The sequence below is a fragment of the Onychostoma macrolepis genome, chromosome 08, assembly GCF_012432095.1.
Source record: "Onychostoma macrolepis isolate SWU-2019 chromosome 08, ASM1243209v1, whole genome shotgun sequence".
Classification (NCBI taxonomy): domain Eukaryota; kingdom Metazoa; phylum Chordata; class Actinopteri; order Cypriniformes; family Cyprinidae; genus Onychostoma; species Onychostoma macrolepis.
In genome coordinates, this window is record NC_081162.1 from 15,752,836 (window position 1) to 15,780,159 (window position 27,324).

The following is a 27,324-nucleotide window of genomic DNA, read 5'->3' on the forward strand; positions in this document are numbered from 1 at the left end:
CTGTGTGGTCTTCACAATGAGTGCTGGTCATCTCAAGATGTGCAGGGTAGTGGGTGAGCTGGTGCTATGTAGACTTTGCCCAAAGGCTAAACCTCCTCACTCTCCCTCAGCAGTCCAGAACTCTCAGAATCCCAGTTTAAGTTCCGCTGGCTGTAACGAAATCCCTCTCTCGGAAGTGCAAATCCAGCTGCTGCTGCGCTTCAATAAATTAGATTTTCTGCACTGCTTCAGGGATGTAAGTCTCCAGAGCATGGTTGGGCAGCAGTGCCATTATCAATTCATAGACTCTGTTGTGTGTCTTTGTGTGTGTTCACCTGTGTATCGCCGTAAGATTTTGTTTGTAAACACGTTTGTTGTTAGTGTACATTTTACCCAATAATTTTGAACTGACAGTGCTCATTTGAAATCTAATCTAAAACTACACAATTCAAGTGGGCTGATTTTTGTAGAAACGGGAGTATGGCTAACCTGAGGATAATAATGAACCATTTGGTCTGTATTTGGTCTTGATTTTATATTTTATTACTAAAAACGTAAGAAAAATCTTTTTAATTTTGTTTCTCCTTCCAAATTTTATTTCTATATTAAGTTTTTGTTGAATGTGATAACAAATGAGTATCGTTGTTCTGAATGGTTAAAAATCTCTCTTTCCCTCTTTTATTTTATTTTTTTATCCCTGTGTGAAAGACATTCAGCAAATGGAGCATTAATCTGATGTTGCTTTTGATCGTCATCTGCTTCCCATTGCTTTAGGTGCAGAGTATTTCCAAACAGTTTAGGTTTTGATTCCGCAAGTGTCCAATTCAAGGTTAGCCGCTGTCTTTTAGAGAGAGGATTGAATTCACGTGAAATAGTAGTAATGTTCTTGTTAGGTTGTGTGATGTGGTTTCTCATTCACTCAGTCTCTTTTGGAAGTGAGAGTAGCATTTGAGTGTTGAAATCTACATGGCTGTATTGCTGTCAGAAGAGTTTTGATAATAAAAACGTCTTTCTGCCATTTTCCCTGTGTGTTTTAGAGTAGCCATGAGGAGGAGTGTGAGGGTCTGTGTGTGTGCTTCTCTGTTTTGTGTGTGAGTCTGTGTATGTACACATGTGCCCATGTTATTGAGAGTGTCTGTGTATCCTTTGTGAAAGAATCAACTTCAGTCCTGCGGATGTAAGAATCTGATACTCACACAGGAGATAGACAGACATGGATATGAAAGGTTGCATTATGTGCAGCGTCTGGGTGGCTCTGTGAGGGGTCAGAGCGCATGTCCAGTGCCTCGGGCCATCAGGATGAGCTCCGGGGCACATGAAGATGAGCCGAGCTGTTCCTGTGCAGTTACGCTTGCACAGCTGCCACAGTCTGGCATTCAGACCGGTCCCACAACCAAAGGCCATGGGCCAAATAGGTCATTAATATCCTCCATCTTGCACTGTAGATTTCGAGGTTGCTTAACCGTCGCAATTTCAAATGTGGCATTATATTTGACACCTATATTTTAACTAATACTTTTATTTAAGAAAGTATGATCTGTTGCAAGTTGGTAATTTTCCTCGAAGTATAGGCCTACATAAAAATGCTGTTCTATTCCATGAAATTATAGACAAAAGGTGTTGTTTCTTTAATCAAGGCTTCTTTTTTTTCTCTCAATTATAGTGTACTGGTGTATTTTCTTTGTGCTACAACAATAAAAGCAAACAATAAAATACATTTAATTGAACGAAATGCATTTAAGTGTGGCTCTAGTATGGGAAGTGCGCCGTGGGGCTACTTTTTGTAAAGGCGCCCCCTGGAGTACACATAGGCTCTTATTCCAACGCATTTATTGAATGGCAGTCTTCATTTGATCTAAACAATAGTAAGTAGGAAAAGGCCATAGAAATATAGAAATTGTGACTCAGCACGGCAGTAGGATTCATTTAGCCTATTTCTTTCCCCATCAATATAGATAAACAGTTACATGTGGACAGAGGTGGGTAGAGTACCCAAAAACTGTACTCAAGTAGAAGTAAAAGTACTTGAAGAAATATTTACTCAAGTAAAAGTAAAAGTAATAGTCTGAATAGTTACTTGAGTAAGAGTAAAAAAGTGTCGGATAAAAAAACTACTCAAGTAGTTAGTTACTAGTTACTTTGGATCATATACTGAATATAGTCTATTTTTATTTAGATATATAGATATTTAGATACATTTTTATACACACACACACTGCCATTCAAAATACCTTTAATTTTTTTTAATGTAATTTATTTCAGTGATGCAAATCAGAATTTTTATCAGCCTGATTTATTATCAATGCTGCTCTTTTTTAGCTTTCTATTCATAAAAGAATCCTGAACAAACTGTCACAGGTTCCAAAAAATATTAAGCAGCAAAACTGTTCCCTGTTGAAAAAAACAGCATATGCTGGTATGGTATGTTTTGAAGCATGGGATGCTGGTTTGAGCTGATTTAAGCTGGTCCTTTGCTTGTCCTAAACTGGTCCGACCAGCTCAAGACCAGCACATGACCAGCACAAACCAGCATCCCAGCTTCAAAACATACCTAACCAGCATATGCTGTTTTTTTTTTTTTTTCAACAACACTGGTAATAAAACAATATATTTGAATGATTTCTGAAGGATCATATTACACCGAAAACTGGAGTAACAGCTGATACAAATTCTGATTTGCATCACTGAGTTAAATTAAATTATATTTTAAAGTTTAATTATGTATTATAAATGTATTTAACCTCTGACACGGAGAAGAGTGAAATCTCCTCACACGACCGCTAACGTTACAGAACATCTGAACATAACGAAACAAACGCACATTGACGGATCTTCTTCCGTCTGTTCTGCAAAATGTAAACAAATGTAGCCTTTATTTCTGCAAGCGTAAATATTGTGAAAATTTCCATATTAATTGTGTCTAGGCAAGGCATTCCTCCTGGAACTAACGCGGGTTTGTCGGGTGTTTATTTCATACTCTGTGACAGCTTATTTAATGAATCAATTATACATTGTATTTAATGTGTAAGGTACATGTACAACAAACTGGTAATGTCATAGTGGTATCGTGTATTGTAATCGAATCTATACCTGTGGAACCGACAGCACACGCGTTCATCTAATAAAGATCTTCATAGCTAGTAAACATAGCCTTTGCAGATTTGCTTTCAACTGACTGTTGATCCAGAGCCACGTCTTCAGCGCTCTTGATGTTACAACTCTGAGTGAGAACCGCTTCAGACGACTCAGCGCGTGCGGCAGGGAACTGAACGAATCATTCAAACTGATTCGCGAACCGATTCATTGGTCTGCCAACTGGTTTGATCAAGCCTTCGAACAGAATTGACTCAAAAGAATGAATCATTCGCGAACGGGCATCGCTCATTGCCCAGAAAAAAAAGTAGATGGCGCGCTTGGAATAAACTGAAGGATTTTTAAATTGTATGCATTAAGATAAAGTAACGAGAGGAGCGTCGCCCACAGTAACGAAGTAAAAGTACCGTTTTTTCACTAAAAATGTACTTGAGTAAAAGTAAAAGTACCCATTTTTAATTATACTCTAAAAGTATTAGTTACCCAAAAAATTTACTCAAGTAAATGTAACGAAGTAAATGTAACTCGTTACTACCCACCTCTGCATGTGGATATACAATTATTTCATAACCTATAAATACTCTAATTAACAAAGGTGTCCTTTTTTAAGCAAAACGACAGAAAAATTAATTTGATTGTTTGTAAACAATTCTTAATTTTAAAACCAATAGTTAAAAAAAAAAAAAAAAAGGCTTAGGCATATATTTTAGCAGATTTTTGGAATTACTTTATTAGGCCTACTACTAAAAAGCTACATTTAGAAATGTTTGTTGAAAATTACGCCTAACTCGAAATTTGACATTTAAGTTTAAAAGAGCTGTTAGGTTAAAAAAAGGAGAGAGCGATAGAGCAGTCTATGATAGCCAATACTTGTTTCAAATTTACTAAAACGACCTCCAGCGGAAATGACTGTCATCTGACTATCAACGTAAGACATTGTCAATCGGAACAGCTTTGAGGCTATTTCATTTTGTTATGTTTGCTTGTTAATGGGGGAGTTGTGCGCACAGAAGTCTAATGCAGTTATATTTGCAGTGTTAAATATTGTTTGCTTTATCAGTAAATATATGCTATTGGGACGTCTTCCCCTATTAGTCTATTTATTTACTTCTTTTTTTTAATTATAAGTTTTCTTTATAAATTAAATGATGTATTGAATGTATTGATGTTTTATTATTTGTAGCCAACCAAGTAACCACACAAAAATACTAACATAAACTAACATGAAAATAAAAACCAAATAAAAATAATATACATTCAATGAACGATTTAAAACAATCTAAAAACATAACAACCTTTAGCTTGAAGTGGACTCGCCTTCATTCTCCGTGGACGATGCTTTGAGACAGTTCACCCCCTCCACCAATCAGTCCTTCATTACCGACTGTAGTCCAGCCTTTCTCAGCGGGGGCGTTCAGAGAACATCGGGGGGCGCTGGAAGCAGTATTGCTGAAAGGTGGGCGTTTGTTTAAATCGAGTTTACACCAAAAGATTTACTACGAGACGAGATGAAACTTAAAATATAATTTTCATTCACATGATGACTAGTTTGCTCCCTTTAAAGTAAAATGATAGCATATTTCAAGTTTCCAGCCAAATCAATTCTGTTAGGCTATTTGTTTTTAATAACATAATAATAATAATAATAATAATAATAATAATAATAAATTAATATTCAGGATTGACATTATTGTATTTGATGGGGGCGGAAAGGAACCTGCAAGGTGATGACTCGAGAAACCTTGAAAAACATAGTCTCATCTCGCTTTTCATTTTTAATTCTTAATTTTATTTGTACTTAATTTTTTGTTTGTTTGTTTGTTTTTGGACTATTTGAGCCAACTTCCAATTTATTTTATATTTCACGAATAGTAATGTGTAACACTAGCCTAGTCATAAAGAACCAAGAATAAGGTCTATTTAAGATCTCTCTGTATTTAAAGTCATAACAAATGAACGATATGCATAAGGAATGCAACCTATATGATTGCTGATCATTTTTATACTCACAGAATTAAAAATATGTCTTTAGAATACGCCAACACACACACACACACACACACTCACTCTTTAGATGTTAGACGTAGAAGCGTTATAGGCCTCGATATTTCCCAAATGCTTTCAAAAATATTCTGTATTTGGCTATTACGCTGCTAAAATGTGACAGTGAAGCTGATTGTTAATTCACGAACAGTAGCTTTAAATCTATTATTGGCCGCGTTTCTGTGACTCGCTGGTGACTTCCACGGAACAGACAGAAAGTTGGCATGGATTTAGCTGCATGCTTTGAAGGGATTTGAGCACTCATTCGTTTTTCGGTGACAGTTTAAAAGGGCTCTTTCTATCCCGCGTACGCATGACTCACGAAACAGCCACAATGCTTGTGCCGAGAATAAGGGTCTATTTTATTTAGGAAAACCAAAATTCAGGAAGGAATGAATGATGCCACAGACACAACATGGACAAGACTGTATATTATTCTTGTTTTTAGCTCGCAGGTATTTCATGGTATTATTTTTGGCATGATCAAAAGAATAATTCTTGTCGTTGTGCTTCATATTCGCAGGGCCACAACGACTTTCTTAGCGGAAAAAGTCATGACGCGACCTCAGAAATTAGTGATGTGCAGAAGAAAAAATTAGGTTAAAGCAGCCTCCAAAAAAAAAAAAAAAAAAAAATCTAAAGAAAAAAGCATAGGCCCTACCAGAAGAGACAACCATGGACATGCTACCTTAAACTCTCCAAAGAATGACTGGAGTTACAAAAAAAAAAAAGGAAAATAGATATTAGAAGAAATCTAAAATAACATATTTGACAGGACTTTATAGATTTAGGGCAAAGTGCAGTACAAATTGCATACCAGAACAATTACATTTATAGGCACAGGGTGCTCAAGTAATATTTTGGCTTCTTAGAACAGAGGTCCAGCATGGGACAGAAGAGAGGTAAAGTAGGTTGCTTGGCCAACTCTCTGGATTTATCCATATCTGAGGAGAGAGCCCCTGCCCCAGGCTGCAGCTAATGAAAATCCCATGGCTGAGCATCTGAGCTTCAGATACTTCTTCATGGTCATTGTGTGTGCACCTTTAATTGAATCAGAGCCACAGGTCACAGAGACTCTCCTCCACCAGCTTCCCCCCCTTCAGTATAAACACATTTAGGGATTATTTATTTTTTAGCTGTGGCGTGCGTCCACGGCAGCCAGGTCAACTGATACCCAGATGGTTTCGCTGAGGAGCCTGTTTATGGATTCCTGCAGTCAGAGTGGAGGAAAGTGAGGATCTGACGGTATGTCGCTGATTACAGTCACTCAGCTTTATGAACGTTACTCTTTAGGCCTGCTAAATAAGCTCAGCTTTTATGCTGTAGTGACATTTTTATTGTTTGCCTTATGAATAGATGGGTACAAGGATGTGCACCATTCAGAATTTAACTGAGAATGCATTTTTGAGTTTTCAAACAGAATGCAGAATTTAATTTTGAATTTGAATCTAAAGAAGCAGAAACTAAATTAACTGAAATTTCTACAAATGTGCTTTTTAAAACATTTTTTAGCACGTTTTACAGATACTGTAGACAGACATAGATAGACAGACAGACAGATAGATATATAGATAGATAGATAGATAGATAGATAGATAGATAGATAGATAGATAGATAGATAGATAGATAGATAGATAGATAGATAGATAGATAGATAGATAGATAGATTCAACTATTTTATCCTATTCAATAAATTAACTTTTGTGGACAAGGGTGGAAGAACACTTCATTTCCCAGAATGCATTGTCTGTGTTGCATTACTTTGACTTTGCTATTCAGCCATTTCCTCTTCCTACTCGACCACCAGTTAAACACCATTAATCTTCAGTAATTTTCAGTAATTTCCTCTTCCTCTCATCCCAATTCAATTCAATTCATATTCAACTTCTTGTGGATCAAGCCTAATTCAATTCAAATTCCAGCTTGAATAAACGTTTTATTGTAAAGGTATTTCAATTTGACTTTGAACATCATCGTTGCATTCACATCACCTTTCTTTGGTAATATAGACATCTCTCACGCAGTCTGCAGAGGCAGCGAAATTGTGTGGGGTCGCTGGGGGGACAGTCGGTCTGTTCTTACCCAGTGTCCCCCACACATACATACAGACTGGCCCTTCTTCAGTGCTTTTCTGACACAAACTCTCGCTTCCCAGACTCCCTCTGTCATGTGTTATGACCCCGGGGTCGGCAGCTGTCAATCAGAGCTTCGGCTTCAGCTGGACAGAGGGAGAGGAAGAGAGAGAAAGAGCCCTCAGAGGAAAATGCTTCCTCTTTATATGGGATCATCTCTCTGCATGCAGGGCACATAATTGAATTACTGCCCCTTCCCCTCCACATATTCCAATGCAAACCTGTAGGCTGGAACGATAAAGACCTCCACTCATGATCAGAGTGTGTGAATCAGCTTGTTAACAGCACAGTGGTTTCCCTGTTTAAACACTACTAATGCTGCATGCTCTTGATGAAATTATTACATAGATATAAATTACATGGATAGATAGATAATTCCACATTCAAATTCGGATTGCAGTTCTGCGTCCTATTTGAATTCAGTTTAAATTCAGGAATTTAAATTGGAATTTACAAGTCATTCTCAATTCAGTTTTGAACGGCACACACCCGTGGTTAATGAAGTGGAGCAACACTGAAAAACTGATATTTTGTTTCTTTCTCACAACAGATAAAGAAAGCTGACAGGGAGAAGGATGATAGCAGGTCCAGCGTTGTGTGAACCGAAGGTCTCAGAAGGGTCACATCCAACCCTGCTCTTTCTGCTCTGAGCTGGATGAAAAAGAGAGAGGGAGAAAGGCGAACAGAGAGACCGTGGGCCACAGACTGGACTGATTTCCTGCGTGGGGTCATGCCAGGGACAGGTTCAGCCGCCCCAGGTTCAGGAAACAAGAGTGGCCACAAAGCCACAGCAAGCGGAGGAGCGAGGGTCAGCCGTTTGATGACTTACCAGAAATCCAAAGAGCCGATGGAGATATACAGCTGGGCAGAAATCGATGTTTCCTCCTAATCTATAACCTGCAGAGTTTTGGTGACTGGGGTTCAGGTTATCACTGTAAACCTTACACTGAAAAACATTTGGTGTAAAATTTACTTTGAAACTATTTTTTACTCAAAAATGTGTAGTAAATGTTGCTAATAATTAGAAAGAAATGGCAAATAGACACTGAAATAAACTTGAAAATTTGAAGTAGAAAGACTGAAATTGAATTTTCATGTGAAACATATTCTAATAGTTGTTTTATTTACAACTTTTAAAATTTTACAGTGTATTTTTCTCCGGGAAACCTTTAGAATGGGGAAATGTTGTTCATAGTTTTGCCTTTGAAATTTCGTAACTTTTTTCATTTCAGAATTCAGTCAGTTCTCATGATCATATTCAGTTGTAGATTATAACTGGAACTGAAAGGAGGAGAAGAGCTGCTGCAGTCACTCATGCAAGAATTACATGATTTTCTGAACTATATATTCTGAACATATTTTTCTGTCGTCGTTGCTTAAAATGGCCACTGCATTTGATCAAAAAAGGAGAGCATATTCCTTTCTGTACTGCCAGTTGTCATATTGTATAGATAACAGCTAGCTACAGAAACAGAGGAGAGCATCAGCTCTTAGTCTGCTTTCCTGCAGATGCAAATGATATGGCTGTGGTTGTGTGCATGTCAACTCTGTCAACACCAAAGTTAAGAGCCCTGGTTCCTGAGGCCATCCAGCCAACCTAAAGTTGATATTTTTTCTAAACATGTCTTCTGGAGTACATTTTCTCTACTAAGTTTTTATTTCAAGAACACGCCATCACCTCAGGCTAGAGTGAAATGTTCTCCTTGGGATTTCAGCCATTTAACCATGAGCCAGAATCACAAAACCTGGCTGAGGTTACTGGATCACACACAAGAAAAGTGTCCAGGGTGCACTGCATGTACAGTATTCACATTAACAAAGACATATTGAAGCATAGAGAGGGGAGAGCAGGGCTAGTTGTCACATTTTTTACTCCAGTAATTATTTCTCAGGGTGGGTTTATTTTTGAAAGTCAATCAAATGCTGTAGACACCATCCTTAATCTGGGCTGCAGAAAGTTATTGATTAATTCCACTGTTATTGCCCAGTGAAAAAACCATACAGTTAAATTAAGAAAAACTGACACCATTCCACAATCGTGGGGCATGTTGTCACACCCAATTGGTTGGGTGTCACATTTTCATATATTATTCCATATTTATTTATATATTTATAAAAACATGACACCCAACCTGACATTTATGATTTTTTTTTTTGTTTTTTTGTTTTGTCCCGACACTGTCTGATTTATTCCAGTGTCAGGTTTTTGCGTTCACTTACTTAGCCAATAGAAATTAGCCACTATTGGAAACTGTCTAATCTGGACGCGATTAGGCGTATAATTCAATCATAATGACTTCGCTGAATGCGGCCTGCGCGACGCGATGCGACAAAAATATTCCTCACAAAACTGATGCCCAGTTCTATTACGGACGCACTCCACGCGCCTGCGCTACTTCTGACGCGAAAGATAAAAGAATTCGCAGCGGTCGCTTTGTCTTGTTCAGTGTAGACAGCCTTTATTGCGGCGCGACGCGACACTAGCCTACAACGATCGCGTCGGGTGTAAAATCCACAAAATCATTCTAATGCAGTGTTTTAACTTTAAGTTTGAAACCAACATACAAAACCACTGATACAAAACTTTTGCAATTGTAATTGGACTTTTGACTCCAAATCCTGCAATTGGTAAGATATAGGTCTAGGGGACATTTTCTCCCAGTCATCTCAATGGCAAAAATTGGCTCGTGTGACAGCTTGCCCCACAGTAGGCATACAGGCTAGTCAGTATTTATTTTTAAATACTTAGGCTACACATTCTCTCGCTGAATTATTGTTTTGAGAATGCATTAGGCTATCTCTCAACTTTCTGCCGTCGCTTACTAAATTCCACCGCACGTGTTTCATTGACAGCGTGCGGTGGTCCTGTTCTTCTCAGAGGGTCTTCAATTCTCGCCCATGTTTCCAGATCTCCAACAACATCCTAATCTAAGTCATGTTGTTTATTAATTGGCTTACAAACATGCCACTGCATCTACGAGCAGCAAGCCGGTCATGTCCTTTTGATTAACTTCTGCTTGGTAATTAACGGGGTCCTTATGCCTTTAGGATCACTGAAATAAAAGGCGAAGATTTTCCTCTCTCTTTTACATCTTCACGGCTTAATGTGGGCTATTTGCTGAAGGGTTTACGAATCTTTTCCCCGTCTGTCTTTAAAAAGACAGAATAACAGAATGAGTTTAATGTTTAGTTTTGACGAGTCGGTGTCATAGAAGTGAATCATTAGGCCTATTTGATTTTAGTTTTCAGATTTTAGTTTTTTAGCCTATGCAGTTTGCAGTGCAACAAAACAACTTGTCAGAGGAAGTGATATGATCTCTTCCGTATTCCCAAAGTCTGTTTGCTTGGTGAATTCATCATCGAATGAAACGGTTCTTATGTGGGCTGACCGAAGCAAATGGACTGGATGTTTACACACTTGTCCGTCAGGTTGGCTCCATGCGGCCTTACAGATATCCAAAAAACTGTTAGACATCTTGGAGAGCAGCGCGAGTCGTTTAAGTGCTCTGTGTTTAGAGATCTATTTCAGAGATTTGAGTTGCCACGTCAATATCAACAGTTTTGAATTTCTTTGATCTCTGGATGTCCAAACTCAAGCAGCTCCACAAAGTTTTATGGAAGGTGTTTTTATTATTTTTATTTTTTGGATCAATTCGGTGGACAGTCTGCAGTTTGCAATATTATTCCTCAAGCGTTTGTGTCAACAACAACAACAAAAAATCATTTTAAAAAAGGATAATTATGATAAACTTTTCTTCTGGACTTTAAATGTATTTTTAAGAACCACAGAGCGAACGGAACAAAATGTAATGGATACAGCAGATTTCTCAAAATTACTTGTTGGTAATTTAAAACTCTACAAAAACAAGAACTCAGGGATACTGTCCTGTACATTATAGCGGGTTGCTTTATGCCTGTCTATAAGCGTAAAGTTTTGGACTTTTGGCATAATACAAGTGGAAAGGAGTAACAGGTGATCATCATATTAATGAACTTTATTTAAAAAGATTGCACATTTTCAGTAATGTTACAACTGGATCTGCGTTTGTATAATTTTTATTAATGATGCAGTAACCATAAACCAGCTGATTTCTTTTATCTGGTAGGCTATAGTTTAAACATGTTAGCGTTTTCTAAAAATAAATAAATAAATGTGATGTTTGCTATTAAATTACTTTTAATTAGTGACAGTGACAGGTTTAGGATTATACGTAAGATATATTCGAAAACATCATTTTGACTTAAAAAAGCTACAAATAAAAATATAACAACTTTAATATTGCTTTGTTGTTTAAAATAATGACGTTGGTTTGTATTAGGCTACATTATAATTTGTACTACATACATATTAATTAATAAGCATAGGAATGTTGAAGGAAATAGAATATAAGAATAAATATCAATTGTAGCCTATAATTTTTTTTTCCTGCAGATTACTATTTTTGCTGTTGCTTTAGGCCTTGTGATTGTTTCACACGGTTTTTTCCTTATGTAAATCCAATTACAATGATTTATTTTTCTTCATATTTTATTACAATTGTGCTTATTGCATACATCTCGATAATAATAACAATAATAAAAAAAGATGCTTTTCCAACGTAGAGTAAAATCTGAATTATATTTTGTTCGTCTAACTAAAAACCATAATGGCATTTCAGCTGTTGCATATATGATTTAAAGTCATAGGCCTACGTAGCCTAAATTCAATACTTAATTTTGTCATCGATGTAACATGATATATCATAATCGGATTCATTGAGGGGATTTTTAGCCAATGCGCGTTTAAAGGTTGACCCTTGCTTTGATTGAGTTCTGACAGCGTCGCGCGTAAAATGTTCCTGAATCAAAATCCATCAAATCTGGATTCACTAGACTACTTTGGTGATTTAAAGTTAGGCCTATAAGTGCTCAGCCAGTCACAATTACTCGATTTAATCACATTCTCCTATCTCTCATAACAATTTTGTTTTATTAAGAGAAAATGTTTAGGAGGTAAATGGTTAATTGACAGGAGCCGCACGTGATTGATTTTTGGGCGTATTGAATCAGACCGCTGTCCCACTCTCTCCCTCTCCCAGTTCGCGGGTCTTTGTTTCTGATCCTCTAAATCCCACCCACTTGAAATGAAGAGGTGGAAAAAAAATCGCCATCTCTCTCGCTTATACACTAACTTGTCCCCTGTTGATAGCATCCTGGTTCACTATTTGCGCTCTCGTGCTCGGGACGGGACGGGGTGATGGAGACTGAGAGTTGCCTGTCTTTCTCCTCGCCTTCAAACAGGATCACGCCAGAGAATTCACCGGGTTTGGAGCATAATTCCGGCGCGTTCTTTCAGTGTGACGACCTCCAAAAGTCTCCGCATCTTCCTCTAGCGCATCGACATGAGTTTTTTATGGGACGCTACACTGACGGCGGCACCGCGGACTTTACGCACGGCGTCAGCACTTCAACTCCCCGCGCCTCGCCTGGAAAGCATACAAAGTATTTGGAGAATATGAACCAGGACCAAAAACCTTCGATTACAGAGAAGAACTCGTCATTTTATGAGACTAATTCTGATGGTAAGTGAAAACTAGTTGAATATCAGCGAGGAAAACCTCCAAACGTCTAGACTGTAAACGACATAGTCTAAAAGTCGTAATAACAACAATAGCCTAATAATGGCATAATAATAATAATAATAATAATTCTCAAAAACTGTTTGCACAATTTTTGCTACTCCACCTGAGAGGCCCAAAACAGCTAGTAGCTACTACGTAGGAATGTGACTAAAATCATTAGGTTAATATTTTTCATTTATGCATACTTTCTTAAAACGGATATAGCCTATGGCAACTGGGAATGTAAATATTCTTACATTTACACTTAAAATCATGTCAAGGCAAGAAAGATGGTGTTATTTGTGCTGATTAGAGATAGGCCATTAAGCCCATTTAAATGATGTATTTATTTATTAAATTAGTATTTTCGCTTAATCAGTATTTCGTTCGATCTGGAATCCCACTTGTTAAACACTTTTGAAATGGCCTGTACCTATGGACTTTTTTCATTTCTCCAAAGAACCTCCAAATAATCTCTAACTGCATTGTATATATAAGTACGTATGAACTTTTTTCATTTCATAGCCTATATGTTTTATATATATACCTATATATATATCTATCTATCTATCTATCTATCTATCTATCTATCTATCTATCTATCTATCTATCTATCTATCTATATATATATATATATTAGGCTATATGATTCTTTGAAGAAATTAAATAAAGTTCACGATGTTAAAGTGAAATAAGTGTATTCGTTGTTCAAAGATGTTTTCTAAATAACCACAAAATAAAACGTTATTTTTATTACATATTTTACTTTAGCTACTTAAAGTGGTTTTGTTAGGCTTCAAAACTATATATTTTTTTTATTACAAACTTTTGGTATAGGCCTAATTGATCTCAAACCTTAGCTAATAGTTTAATGTTTAGGCTATATCATTTTGGTCTTAAAATAATTAACTCTAAATAAGTTATTATAATGAGTTATAAATAAATCATATAGTTAAAATATAAGAACTCTTTATTTAGCCTTTTTTTAACCAGGCAAGTCAATTAAGAACGGGTCCTTACTTTCAATAGCAGCCTGTTTTGAAAGTTATTAATATTGGGCTATTTTAACAGCTGAATGGTTCATGTTATAAGAGCTGCGTCTTTTAATAAAGTTCAGGCCTGTTCACAGTATCCATAGCGCATTTCGTCCTCACACCTTCCCATATTATGATTTAAAAAGCATAATAATTAATTATTTGAGGTTCAAAACTTTTTGAACTGTTGTGAATTAACGTTTTCTTTCCTCACACTGCAGGAACAATTTATTTCAACCGCAAGTCTCAATTTATTGCAAGCCTAATCATAAAATATTGCGACGTGTAGGCCTAATGCTCAGAAACAATATAGTAAGATAGGCCAACAGCATTCAAATATCGCCATGGATTTGCGCGCGCGGTTTTGAGGTTACGGCCATTCTTGTTTGCGTTTAAATGCCTTACTATTCGGTCACACTTTCTAAACATGAACATTGATCTCGGATTCTAAATTCGTTTAATTTATAAACGATTATGTTGATATTTAGCAAGTCAACAAGCAAGTTTACATTTCCAAAATAACTTATTTATTTTAAGATCACGAGACGTGTTGAGTCAACCTTTTAATTGGGAACCTCACCTTATGGGGCTTATGGGGGTGTGTCAAACAAATATAGCCTGGATTTGATCGGTGGAGTCGAACTAGTGTTGCAGACAACACTTTAATAATAAGAAGCCTGTTTTGTCTTTTAGCTTACTGTGCTGTAAGGGGGAAGAAATGCAAGGTCATTTCTGCCACATGTGCCGGGGTTACAGCGTCGAACTTGTTTCCGATACATTATTGCACTTACAGGCTACATTATCGCCTACTTTTTGAAAGACAGTTTTTGTCATGTTTACAATCATTTTAAAACTTCATTTTTATTAATTGATCGCTCTTTCGAAGGCCAATTGAGACATTTTGGGAGATATTTAACTAAAATAAAAATAGTAAAGTGTTGTTCTTTAGCGTTCTTGATAAGGCGAAATAAGAGTACAGTATATAACTGTTCCGTTCCTAAAAGCATTTAGGTTTTTTTATTTTTTTATTTTTTTATTTTAGTTCTTGTACTATTTGAAGAGATCAAATATAATAATGCCATCACTTTAAAGTTATGGAGCTGTAGTAAATGGTTTCCTCTGTTTTGGTGAAAATTAAATTAGGAAAGCCATAATTCATTTCTGCCACTTAATCACTAAGCAAAGACAGACATTGAGCTTTAAAGCAAACTGCTTGGGGATTTTTATGACCCAAGGTCAGATGCTTTTCATATCTACAGAAACATCAAAATTATAATTTCACTCTATTTCAGATGGATTACAGTGGAGTTATTGTGAGGAAAACAAACAGCATATCATTGTCAAACAATACTATCAGCCAGTTCCAGATGTGCCTATTAAAAACTATAATAATTGTTTTTTTATGTCTCAACAAGGCTTTGACTCTTGTAATTATTTAGTCAATTTATTGACCTAGATGATCATGGTTTGAAACAATATCAACATTTTGTCATTATGCACAGAATGAATCACTCTTGTTCAATGATATAGAGAATCCAACTACACTGAGACGTGTGTTTTGCTTTCTTCTACATGAAAATTAGGGATACGATTATTTGATTACAATTAAAAATTGCAACACAGACGAGACATAAAAAGTTTCTATTTTAGATAAAAAAACACCCTCATAAAAAACAAAACAAAAAAAAACACCCTTATGTAAAGGACAATGACTGGTTTATTCCTTTCAAAATAGCTCTTCCCATCCTTTATATTCTCCTGAGAAAAGCAAACATGTCCTGCTTGAATGATGTTTATTATTATAGTGATTATAACATAACTTTTTTTTTTTTTTGGTCAAAATTCCTTCACTTCTTACAACCTTTTAACCTGTCATATCATAATAGCTGTGGATTTTGAAATGACATGCATTTTTATTGTACGATTCAAGCAAGCGTTTAAGCTTACAAAAATTGTTTTTTAACTCAAGCCATTCAATCTCAAGTTTCAAGCTTAATCAAAACAGTAAGCACTGCTGACAGTGTGTTACTATCCTTTTAAAAGTTCGTGGAATACTCAAAAATAGACTGAATATTTGAAAGAGAAAATGTTGCAATGTTGGTTTAATAGTCTACTATTTAATATAAACTGCAAACATATATATTTTTAGTTTAATGTGCATATTGCACACCATTATTTCAGGATAGTCAGAAAGTACATTACATAACCACTAATGAACAAAATAGCTTATACGGTTTAGAGTAACATACAGTGATTGCTATGAATTTATCGCAGATCAAAAAGTTATATTTAAAGAATTTAAGTTGTGCTGCTTCATATGGAAATCTGCAATGTAATTTGTATTACTTTAACTTGTAAACGTTATAATTCTGTTTCCTAATTAAAACTCATATATTTGACATGTGATTGTGGTTAGTCTGAGGTTGTTAAGCCCCGCCAGCTAAATCAGGTGAGGAAAAATATCCAGGCTATACATAAAAAAAGTCATTACCTGCAGTTTAGAAGAGAAGAAAAGCACTGTACTTAAACAGAAAATGATGTTTAATTAGTCTGGGCACAGTATTTATATTTGCTTATTAGAAACTAAATGTCATTCTGTCTTGGTGTCAGCAGGAGATAAGACCGTACCCAAGGCCCTTGGATATCCCGCTCTAGACTCGGAGTGTTGTGGAAAACTGAAAGAGCCATCCAACGGGTTGCCTGGAGACTCCATCGCTGACTCCATTGACCTGTCAGGCAAGAACAAGAAGCGGAGAAACCGGACAACTTTCAGCACCTTTCAACTGGAGGAGCTGGAGAAGGTCTTTCAGAAGACACATTACCCAGATGTGTATGCACGGGAACAGCTGGCACTGAGGACGGAGCTCACGGAGGCAAGAGTGCAGGTGTGTTAGACTCCACCTCCTGGGACAGGCTGTTAGTCATAAGAGCAATGTAAGATTAAATATATAAATTGGTATTATTCAAATAATTATGTCATTCAAAAAATTTGGGATATTATTTTTGTCAATTCTCTTATTTTCTCTATTCTCACGAAGGCTGCATTTATTAGATGAAAAAGAAGTAAAGACAGTAATATTATGAAATATGATTACATTTTAAATAACTGCTTTCTATTTCAATATATTTTAAAATGTAATTTATTCCTGTGGTGGCAAAGCTGAATTTTCAGCAGCCATTAGTCCAGTCTTCAGTGTCACGTTATGTTTCAGAAATTCTTCTAATAGGCTGTAAGAATATTTAGTGCTCAATAAATAGATAATAATAAATTGTAACATTGTAAAAGTCCTTACAGATCAATTGAATTCATCCTTGCTGAGTGAAGTATTCATTTCTTTAAAATACATTTGTGTAATTGATAATATGAATAAAACATCTGGTTTCAAATGAAACAGCATACACAATTGTTTTTTGTTTGTTTGTTTTTTTTTTGCCCAGATTTAAACGCTTTCAGTAATAGAAATGTTCCTCATCGATTAAATATATTGAATTCATTGAAAGGCAGAGTGTTCCATTTTGACAGGGCGTATATTTCTACCATTCAATAATTAAGATATGGATATATATGGATATTCAGGTGTGGTTCCAAAACAGACGGGCCAAATGGAGGAAAAGAGAGCGTTACGGGAAGATGCAAGAGGTGCGAAACCACTTTGCTGCTACATACGATATTTCCCTTCTCCCTCGCTCCGACTCATACCAGGTACACACACAAATACACAAACACGAAGAGAGCACAAGACAGAGCTTGAAAACAAAAATGTAGCTTTTGTCTATGATTTCAACACACACAGAGGAGTTGCTTTGGTTTGGCTGGAGACACAGTGGACATTATAATGATTTATATTTGTTGTCAGAAACACAGACTGAATTTAGCTTTATATTGTATGTTAGTGTAATGCCATTAATCTTGCCATATGGCACAGGCTAGCATTAAACATATTTAATCTGTTTTTATCTGTCCACACAGATGCAAAATAACCTATGGCCAAGCAGTGCGGGAACGGGAGGCGCCGGCGGAGCGGCCAGTGGTTGTGTTCTGGGAGCGGAAAACATGGCATCGTCCTGTATGACCCCTTACCCCCATCCTCACGGCAACCTACCCGGGCTCATGGGTATGTCTGCGTCTCCAGGCCATCCTCATCATCATCATCATCATCATCACCCGCCCCACCACCCTAGCATTAATGGGATATACTCACTCCATGGCTTCCCAGGAAGCCTGGGGGCCCATTCCTTTGAGCCTGGACCAGAGTCTGAATACAAGCCCTCAGGCCTGGTGGCCCTGCGCATGAAAACCAAAGACCCCGGGAGCCTGTTATCCTGGCCGACATGACCGCGCAGCTGCAACCGCGATTGTGATGACATCACTGAGCCAACAAACAGTTAGCATGCCTGCGCATGTTAGTGCTACTCAGAAACACACAACTGATAGACACTTTTTTAACGCTCAATGTACACATCTCTTTTTTCCAGATGTTTTCACTGCAAAGATGCATCTGATGCCCGGAATTTTTTTTTTTTTTTTGTCTTGATCTGTTTCCCTATGGAAGCATCTCGTTTGTTTGTGTGTTTGTTGAAATTCTATGAGCCATAATGGGCTTTGCACACAACTTGCCTTAATATAAAATTCTTCCTGGGATACTTAAATTGTAAAAATGATGTAATGTTAATTACCAAAGAGGATGTGCAACATGTTTATTTAAGTATGTTAATGTTAATCTCATAGTTTCAGTGTATGCAGTGGTTTAGCCCCATTATGTATATATGTAGTCCCAGTCAATAAATGATTTTACATTTTCCGACTTTGTGCATTCAATTACGCCACCACTAAAAACAGATAGATTGCATTTTGTGTTGCTGATTGCTTATGGATTGCTTGTTTTAATTAGGGATGCACAATATTTTGCTATCATATTGGCTGATATAACAGTTTGTTTCGGTCTGTATTAAATATCAACTTGTACAAGCTAATTTCTCAAATTTTTACATTTCGATTAACTTAGCCATTATCCAACACTTACTTAAAGTTACTTTTTTGAAAACACTGATAACTTAATAACACTGTTAAATGTAATTTTTAGAATGCCCAGACACTTTGAGCATTTAAAATAATTAATTTGAGTATTGTTTTATTTTTCATTTATTTTGATAGAATTGTACAGAATTTTAATACCATCATCCTTGAAAATATTTTTTGGTATTCTACAAGAATAATTAAATATTCATGCATCACTAATTCTAATCTTGAATAATATCCGTAATATGTGGTTTTACTATAACACAGATAATTGTACAGGCTCAGGCAACTTTGGGATCCATATGAACATCTCATAAAATTCTAATGCAACAAAAATATTTTGTGTGCCGATTTCTTAAGGCTAGTATAATACACGCTTAAGTAAGGTGAAATGTTTTTTTTTTTACTTGAGAGAGAGCATGGCCGTCTAATGTGTCATTTTAAATGTATGTTTTGCTGTAGGCTGGCTGTAAAGGCTGTCAAATGTCACCCGATACATCAGCAGCATGTGACAGCCCTGCTAATACAAAACCAACTAAGTGACCACAAACCCCTCACTCTCAGACTGATGACGGATTCCAAGGTTTTTCTCTGTCATACCCATCAGCCTTAGGTCTGGGGTCTGACAGCTGGACAGAACCACAAAGCCTAATGAATTATGAATCAACTTACATGTTATGCTACCGTTTAATTCAAGAGTCCTCGACAAAAATCAAAACATAACCTGAAAAGTAATAACATTTTTGCGTGGTTTGAAATGCACCTGGGCTTCAATAACTAATCAAACTAGTTAAATTCAAATTGTGCCTGGTGAAAACCTACATATTTTTGAACATTCAATTCCTGTGATATTTAACTTTTACTGACAAATATGTCCCTCATTGAAACAGGGCTTCTAAAGAACAACAAGCATTCTAAATTCTGTTTCTGAGACAACTCAATGTCAGTATACAGTTTATCGTGTTTGATGTGTTTTTGAAATCCCAATCCTGTGGGAAATAGCTGAAGTTAAAGTGTTCTGTTGATACAAGTGCCAAACAGCCTTGAGGAGGGCAGTTCTGTGACCCAGCCATGGGACCGGTGTGGGTTTTTCAGCTCCATCTGGGTTTAATGACTGCATGCCAATCCTGCCAGGCACTCTTTCAGGGTGATTCACTTAATTTAGATGACACATAAGACGAAATTGCTCGAGATGAAAAAAGCTGCAGTGACAGGATTTTCAAAGCTTCTCTCATTTTCCTAATTCTCAAAATGGGAACACATTGACAGTCGCTTTGGGGCAAGCATTTCCTGCTGCTTCTTTCCTTTGTGCATCGAGGATGACAGAAACGCTGGATCACATTAAGTGCCAGTTTAGCGGACCGTGTCGTGTTTTGGAGAGGGTTGACATGTGGTTCCAATAGAAAGGGAGGCTGACAGAAACTCTCTCCACACCCACAGCTTCGAATTCCAGCCTGATCTTTCAAGAAAGTGGAGCCAGCTCCAGCTACACATGCAAACTGATTAAATCCCAGATTAAAGGATGCGATAAAGAAATACAGTTCAGGAATACAAGAGAAGCGTTACTAAATAGATGTGAACTACAATGAAACAGACGGGATGAAAAATGTACAAAGAGAGTGTGCTAAACGTTGTAGGCTGTAACAGACACACAAGATATCCTGTTGTAAGTACAAGAAATTAAAAAATCTAAGATGAACATTTAAACAATAAAATCTCTAAAACTTTAGGTTGAGATGTGTAAAAATATTGGCCCGTTGTAGGCCTGCAGCAATAAAAAATTAGGCAGTTTGAATGACATTTGGTAGTAAATAAACTATGCTTGAATAAATAAAAATTACATGTGCTAGCTTCTGCATTTCTGTCTTTAACCTTTATTGTACTAGACAGAATTATTTGTATATAAAGCACTTATTTTCCTAGCAGATAACTTTGCTTGCTGTTTGTGGTCCACACAAGTAGCAATTGTGAAGCTTAAGCACTTTTTGCATGTTCTTCCGGAATTAAGCGTCTGTTTATTGTCTTAAATATAAATAGGCTATAATTCCTTTTAGTATTTAACTTTTCTCAGACAAAGATATATTCCGACTTTTGCATTATTTTGTATTATATTATTGAATTTGTATTATTTATACTGCATTCATTTTTATAAGGGTGAACCTCGCTGACAATGCTAAATCAACACTGAACCTTCATGGTAAAAAAGCTGCTCTTCACGTTTACATGAACGTGACCCTTCCCTTCACCTCAGTGAAACAGGCAAACATCACCATCTGTTGGACATAAAGTGAACTTCGAGATTTGTTCTTAGTTTTATTATTTGACCACTTACAGTTTATAAAGATTATAGAAAATTATACATTCTTAATTTAAATTAAATGTAAGGTGAAATTCACAGTCTTTAGCATCAACTAAAAGCTTCAAAACTTTTTAATTAAAACAATTCCTGCATGATTCTTGGATTTATCGCGTTGACAAAAAAATCTCGAATAGAGTGCAGAAGCAGATATAATATTTTCAATGCATGTCCTCACAATTTAAGAGAAGATTAGTTAAATGTCACCTTTCTTGTGTCTATGGTAAATATTTGGCGTTTGAAGCTAAAATGGTGTACACCGAGACTGGGCGCTGTACGGGGAGTTTTGATTGACAGACAGAGTGACCAATGGTGTTGACGTTTCTCAGAGAATCAAACCAATCAAAGTCGACGGGCGGGTCTTGTTTTAGTCTTGACAAGATGGCGTATGCGGTTGTTTTGCCGCAGGGACACTGAGCAAATCATACAGTTTCTCGCGTAAATTCGTCCACGTTGCGGTAGCATAACTGCTAAAAAGTGTTTTGTTAGGCGCGCAAAGCCAGAGGACATCTAACATGAAAGGGAAAGAGCGGTCGCCGGTGAAAAAGCGTTCAAGGGCCTTGGATGATATACGAGACAGGGGAGGAAGCCATCCGACCAGTAAGAAAATGGGGGTTATCTCGATTTCTGGCGGTGGAAGCAACAACGGCAATAGTTCGTCTAAAAGCGAAGGGGGTTCTGCACGACGGGGGCTGATCGGAGATAAAAGAGACGGACGGGATTTTGACGGACATGTCTCCAGTCGGACTGGAAATAACCACGGTTACACCAGCCCTGTTGCGAGCTCGAGCGGCAAGAATCACGCCTCGAGCTTGTCCTTAGAGGCGGCCGCGCGCACCAACTCGCGCGGTGAGTCGCGCGCCCCGCTTCCCACAAACGAAAGTGAGTACAAAACTTTAAAAATCAGCGAGCTCGGCTCCCAGCTAAGCGACGAGGAAATCGAGGACGGCCTCTTTCACGAATTCAAAAAATTTGGCGACGTGAGTGTTAAAATCAGCCGAGTCAACGATGAGAGAATCGCTTTCGTCAACTTTAGGAGACCGGATGATGCCAGAGCGGCGAAGCACGCGCGAGGCCGGCTGGTGCTGTACGACCGTCCTTTGAAAATTGAGGCGGTCTACTTGAATAGGAGGAGAAGTCGATCTCCTGTAGATAAAGACCATTTCTCTGTAGTAGCAGGCCACAGACATTTGCATACCCAGAGGCCGCTCTCTCCAACCGGTCTGGGTTACAGAGACTACCGGTTACAGCAGTTAGCGCTGGGTCGGCTTCCTCCTCCCCCACCCCCGCCGTTACCGAGAGAGCTTGAAAGAGAAAGAGAGTTCGCCTTTTATGAAGCCAGGGCGCGGCCTGCGTACATCGCGGAGCGGGCCGCTCCATTCCGCGAGGAGGACTTTATCTCTCCCGAGGACGACCAGAGAGCCAACCGCACACTGTTTCTGGGTAATTTGGATATTACTGTGACTGAAAATGATTTGAGGAGAGCTTTTGAACGATTTGGGACCATCACAGAGGTGGACATTAAAAGACCTTCTCGAGGACAGAGCAGCACCTATGGCTTTCTTAAATTTGAAAACTTGGACATGGCCCATAGAGCAAAAATGAGCATGTCTGGGAAAGTTGTGGGCCGAAACCCCATAAAAATTGGCTATGGCAAAGCCACCCCCACCACACGCTTGTGGGTGGGTGGTCTTGGACCTTGGGTGCCTCTGACTGCACTAGCCAGGGAATTTGACCGCTTTGGCACTATCAGGACTATAGACTACAGAAAAGGGGACACCTGGGCTTATATTCAGTATGAAAGCCTGGACGCTGCTCAGGCGGCCTGCACACACATGCGTGGATTTCCTCTCGGCGGTCCCGACAGGAGGCTGAGGGTGGACTTCGCTGACACGGAGCACCGCTACCAGCAGCAGTTCTTGCAGCCCCTCCCTTTGCAACACTATGAAATCGTGGCTGAGTCTTTCGTCCATCGCGCCACCCCTGAGGCTATCAGGGTCCGAGAACGGACTCCCCCACCACTGCACTTCAGAGAAAGAGAACTGTATGCTGGAGCTGAATGGCCTGCGCCTGCCATTCGTGAACGTGTACGAACTCCTGCCTTCGAGCCCCTCGAGCACTTGGAGCGCGAGCGACGGCGAGAGGCATGGTCACTGGAGAGGGAACTGCCAGGCAGGGATGCTGCACGCAAGCGGCGACTCATGGAGGACGGGAGACATCTGGAGTGTTCACCTGACAGCAGCAGCGAGTGGGCAGCCCGTCGTCGCAGGCCGCCGTCCCTCGAGGGCAGCCCAGGAGGGAGCAGTCGAGATGGACGATTCAGCGACTCTGAGCGGCCAGCGAGAGCAGACCGAGTGTCCCCTGCACGAGAGAGCCGCAGCAGCCTGGACCGAGGCCCTGGTGAAAAGCGCATCAAAGGCAGCGGCAGCCTCTCAGAGTCCAGTGTCGGTGTGAGCCCTGCAGAGAGAAAGCGCAAAGCGGGCGATTCGGCCAAAGGTGCCTCCAAAAGGGACCGATCTGAGTGCAGCTCCAAAAGCAGCCAGGCTTCAAAGCAGGACGCAGGGGGCAAGCTGAGCATGGCCTGGAATGGCATGCTGCTTCTAAAAAACAGTAACTTCCCAGCCAGCATGCACCTCCTGGAGGGGGACCTGAGCGTCGCCAACAGTCTCCTCATCGACGGCAGCACGGGTGGTAAAGTCACACAGCTGCGCATCACACAACGCCTTCGCCTCGACCAGCCCAAGATCGACGAAGTGTCTCGCCGCATCAAAGTCGCAGGCCCAGGCGGGTATGCGGTTCTACTGGCGGTTCCGGGCAGCTCTGAGGAGACGACTTCTTCGGACCCAGCAGCATCGACGCAGAGGCCCCTGCGCAACTTGGTTTCGTACTTGAAGCAAAAGCAGGCCGCCGGGGTCATCAGTTTACCCGTCGGGGGCAGTAGAGATAAGGACAACACTGGGGTCCTGCACGCATTTCCACCATGTGATTTCTCTCAGCAGTTCTTAGATTCTTCTGCGAAAGCTCTTGCCAAAACGGAAGAGGACTTCCTGGTCATGATCATTGTGCGAGGAGCATCTTAACAATCATAATGCACACAAAAGTGTTGTTAAATGCAAGCTTCTCTAAATGTCTCTTAATTGCATGCTCCCTGAAGCAGAAGTGGTACTAGAGTAAAGGGCAAATGTTATTACCTGCTCTGCCAAACATGTACAAAAAAAAAAAAAAGAGAGAAAAAGGCCCATTCTTATAGCAAAGTTTAGCTCTATAGCAATATATTTGTTTTCATTTGCAATTCATTCAGAGGTCTAGTTTGTGATAAGTTGTACCCTGCATAAAAGAATGAATGATGTTGGGAATATTAGAATAGGAATTTAATTTGCTATTGGTCATTAAATGCTGTCTAGTTCCAACACTTCCTATCAACATGTATTTCAGTCAGATTCCAGACAGTCATCCCTGTACGAAATCCTTTTTGTGAATGTTCATGATTATCAATTCATCTGATTTAATGGGAACCTGGTTTATGTGTCTTGGTGCTTTAAACAATCATTCAGTAATGGGGAGTGTAATATAGGTATATAGTCCTGTAGGCCACTAAAACAGGCAGAATATTTTGCTCGGTGAACTGCATGTTGATGCTAGTGTTGTACAGTAAGCCATTGCAGAGGTTTAATATATGTAGCCAAAAATGTCATCAGTGTTATATGGATTGATACAGGCTGCATTTTTAAAACCCCTTTATCACATTAAAAATAATTTGTGAACGTATTTTGATTATAAAAGTAGATATTTCTAAGCCCTCCTTAGACCAAAGCATAAAAGGTGTTCTGACATACTGTTTTCATATTTTTGGGTTACATTTGAAAGGTTTTGAATGAATCAAAATTCTGGTTTCAAAGTGGGATAGAGTGAAATGTCTCAGTTTAAATTATAATGGTTCTCCGAATAATTAATTTGATTGCTTAAGGTGGTTTTAATTTATCCCCCATAGAACTGTCATAATTTCCCAGGTAAAACCTATTTACAGTGATATTGTTAATAATGTTATTCTTATGAAGGTCTCTTTATAAAGTTAAAGAAAAAAGGTGCATTTGCTACAAACACAGACTTTTCCATTCATCAATGTAAAGTGCATGTGCCCTATAATGTGATATTGTCATAATCACCTGTCAATTGCTAGATATGCCATGTGGATAGCACTAAGAAATTAAGGTGTATAACAAATGTACAAAAAAAAAAAAAAATCAAGCCCACATATTTGTACAAAAAAGATTTGGTTCCTGTGCATCTGTAAGACAGTCCTACATTTTATTTCATTGACATACCTTTAGTTAACAATATAGACGTACATTTAAGGATGTTTTTAGTTTGAAATATTACACAATGTTGTGGTTCTTAGGTGTCATTGTTTGAATGGTTTTAAAATGGCAGTCTACACTTTTCTCTAAAATCCTGAAGAAGTAGGAATTTGTGTTCTTAGTGTGTTTAGCTAATTGCAATGTACTGAACTGATGCATAACTAACATCTTTTCATGTATGACTTTTCTATTCACACTAAATTGTGTTTTAAAAGTTGATTGCTTGGTGATTTCACAACATAACGGCTATTTGTGTACATGAATAAATGGACATACTGTACGTTCAGTCCCGGCCACATACGACAGGACAGGACAGGAAATGGACCGTTCCACAAGTGGACTTCACATGGCTGGAAGCAGAAATGATTGTTTGAAATGATTCAGGAGCCCTTTGGATGCACAGGGCAAGAGCTTTCCATTTAGTGTTAGTGTACTCTCACTGAGAGCATCTTCCTGCTTGTGTAATTGTTTTTTTTTTTTTTTGTGCTTACAGTTCCCGTATTTAAACGGAAATAATGACACTCTTGATTTGTGCTGTGTTTACCTAATTTCTTGATTGGGGGAGAAAGAGGAAGCGCTCACTCACTCCTTGCACAGCTTCTGACGTGGCTGTTTGTACACACACAAAAAGTGCACTGGCCCCTCATTTGATTATATCACGCTATCAATAAATTGTTTCATTTGAGGGAGAAAATGTTTATTCGTTGGAAATCAATTGAAGAACGCCTGCCGCTGCTTTTTTTCGGTTGTGTTTCGGGAGGAATTGTTGCTCGATTGCTTGTTTCTGCTCAGGAAAGAGAAATTCTCCTCCGGGATCAGTCATGGCAGTGAGAGCGAAGGGCGAGAGAGGCTCAATGTTGTTGTTGATCTGTGTTTTCCACCCTTGTGTCCTGGAGTTGCCCCACGTGCTAAGTAACCTGAGGGCGCTGCTGCTCTCCCCAACCCTCAAACAGATCAGGGAGAAGGGGGCCGTTCTGCTGAGCTTTGAGAATGAGTGGAGAGATGATGTTTGCGCAGACCTTCACCTAAACTGAAATCTTTTGATTCTCCCAGGCTGGCGGCTGCTTCCTGTATGTGTCCTTCATCTGGAAGTATCCAGGCTTGCTGTAACCGGTCCGGCCGTACTATGCATTGCCAGCACGAACCTCAAATCAGTGATTTCCAATTCAGAGGAGCAGGCGTTTGTTTATCCCATCCTTTGATTTCGTCCGATATGATTTTGTTTTGCTCCATTGAAATTCAGTGAAGGAAGAGGATTTAGAAAAGCCAAAAGCATTTTAGCCTTCGAAATTGTGTCTATAGTTTTGTTTTCTTAAACGTTTATTTTCTGAAAGAGAAAACGATGATCGGTACGTGGTAAATTGACCCTTCGTTGTGAAGAACCCCTGAAAGAAAACAATGCTGCCCGTGTGAATTCCACCCAGAGTTAACCTGGAGTTTGCTTGCGAGGAGCCTCATCAGGAGGAAGAAAACGAACTTCCCTTAGTAAGATGTCCGGTCAGCTGCATCACTTCACCAGCCTCCGGCGCGAGGATCCAGACCAGTCCTCTGGTGTGGGTGGTGAGTAGGGAGTATTTGCTTTATACCAGGTCTTTAGACTTTAGAAGTCTACCTGGTGCAGGTAAGTGTCAGTTAAGCAAATACATTAGAGCATTGCCATTGGTTGTAACTCTGACATCTTGGCCTGTAGTTTCCAAAATCATATTTA

The 27,324-nt window shown here is 38.7% G+C and overlaps 2 protein-coding genes across 4 annotated transcripts; both read left to right on the forward strand.

Moving 5' to 3' along the window:
- Positions 1-12,405: 12,405 nt before the first annotated feature.
- Positions 12,406-18,629, forward strand: alx3 (ALX homeobox 3). Of its 3 annotated transcripts, none has more exons than XM_058785739.1 (4): positions 12,406-12,809; positions 16,493-16,767; positions 17,406-17,585; positions 17,853-18,629. In XM_058785739.1, the coding sequence occupies exons 1-4, from the start codon at positions 12,485-12,487 to the stop codon at positions 18,216-18,218; spliced, it is 1,146 nt and encodes a 381-aa protein (XP_058641722.1). In that variant the 5' UTR covers positions 12,406-12,484; the 3' UTR covers positions 18,219-18,629. The 3 variants fall into 3 exon arrangements, with proteins under 3 accessions (XP_058641722.1, XP_058641725.1, XP_058641723.1); XM_058785742.1 differs by having other exon boundaries at positions 17,460-17,585; XM_058785740.1 differs by having other exon boundaries at positions 16,496-16,767.
- A 2,977-nt stretch (positions 18,630-21,606) lies between these two features.
- On the forward strand, positions 21,607-25,239 carry rbm15 (RNA binding motif protein 15). Its single transcript, XM_058785708.1, has one exon. The coding sequence runs from the start codon at positions 21,774-21,776 to the stop codon at positions 24,336-24,338; it is 2,565 nt and encodes an 854-aa protein (XP_058641691.1). The 5' UTR covers positions 21,607-21,773; the 3' UTR covers positions 24,339-25,239.
- Positions 25,240-27,324: the final 2,085 nt, after the last annotated feature.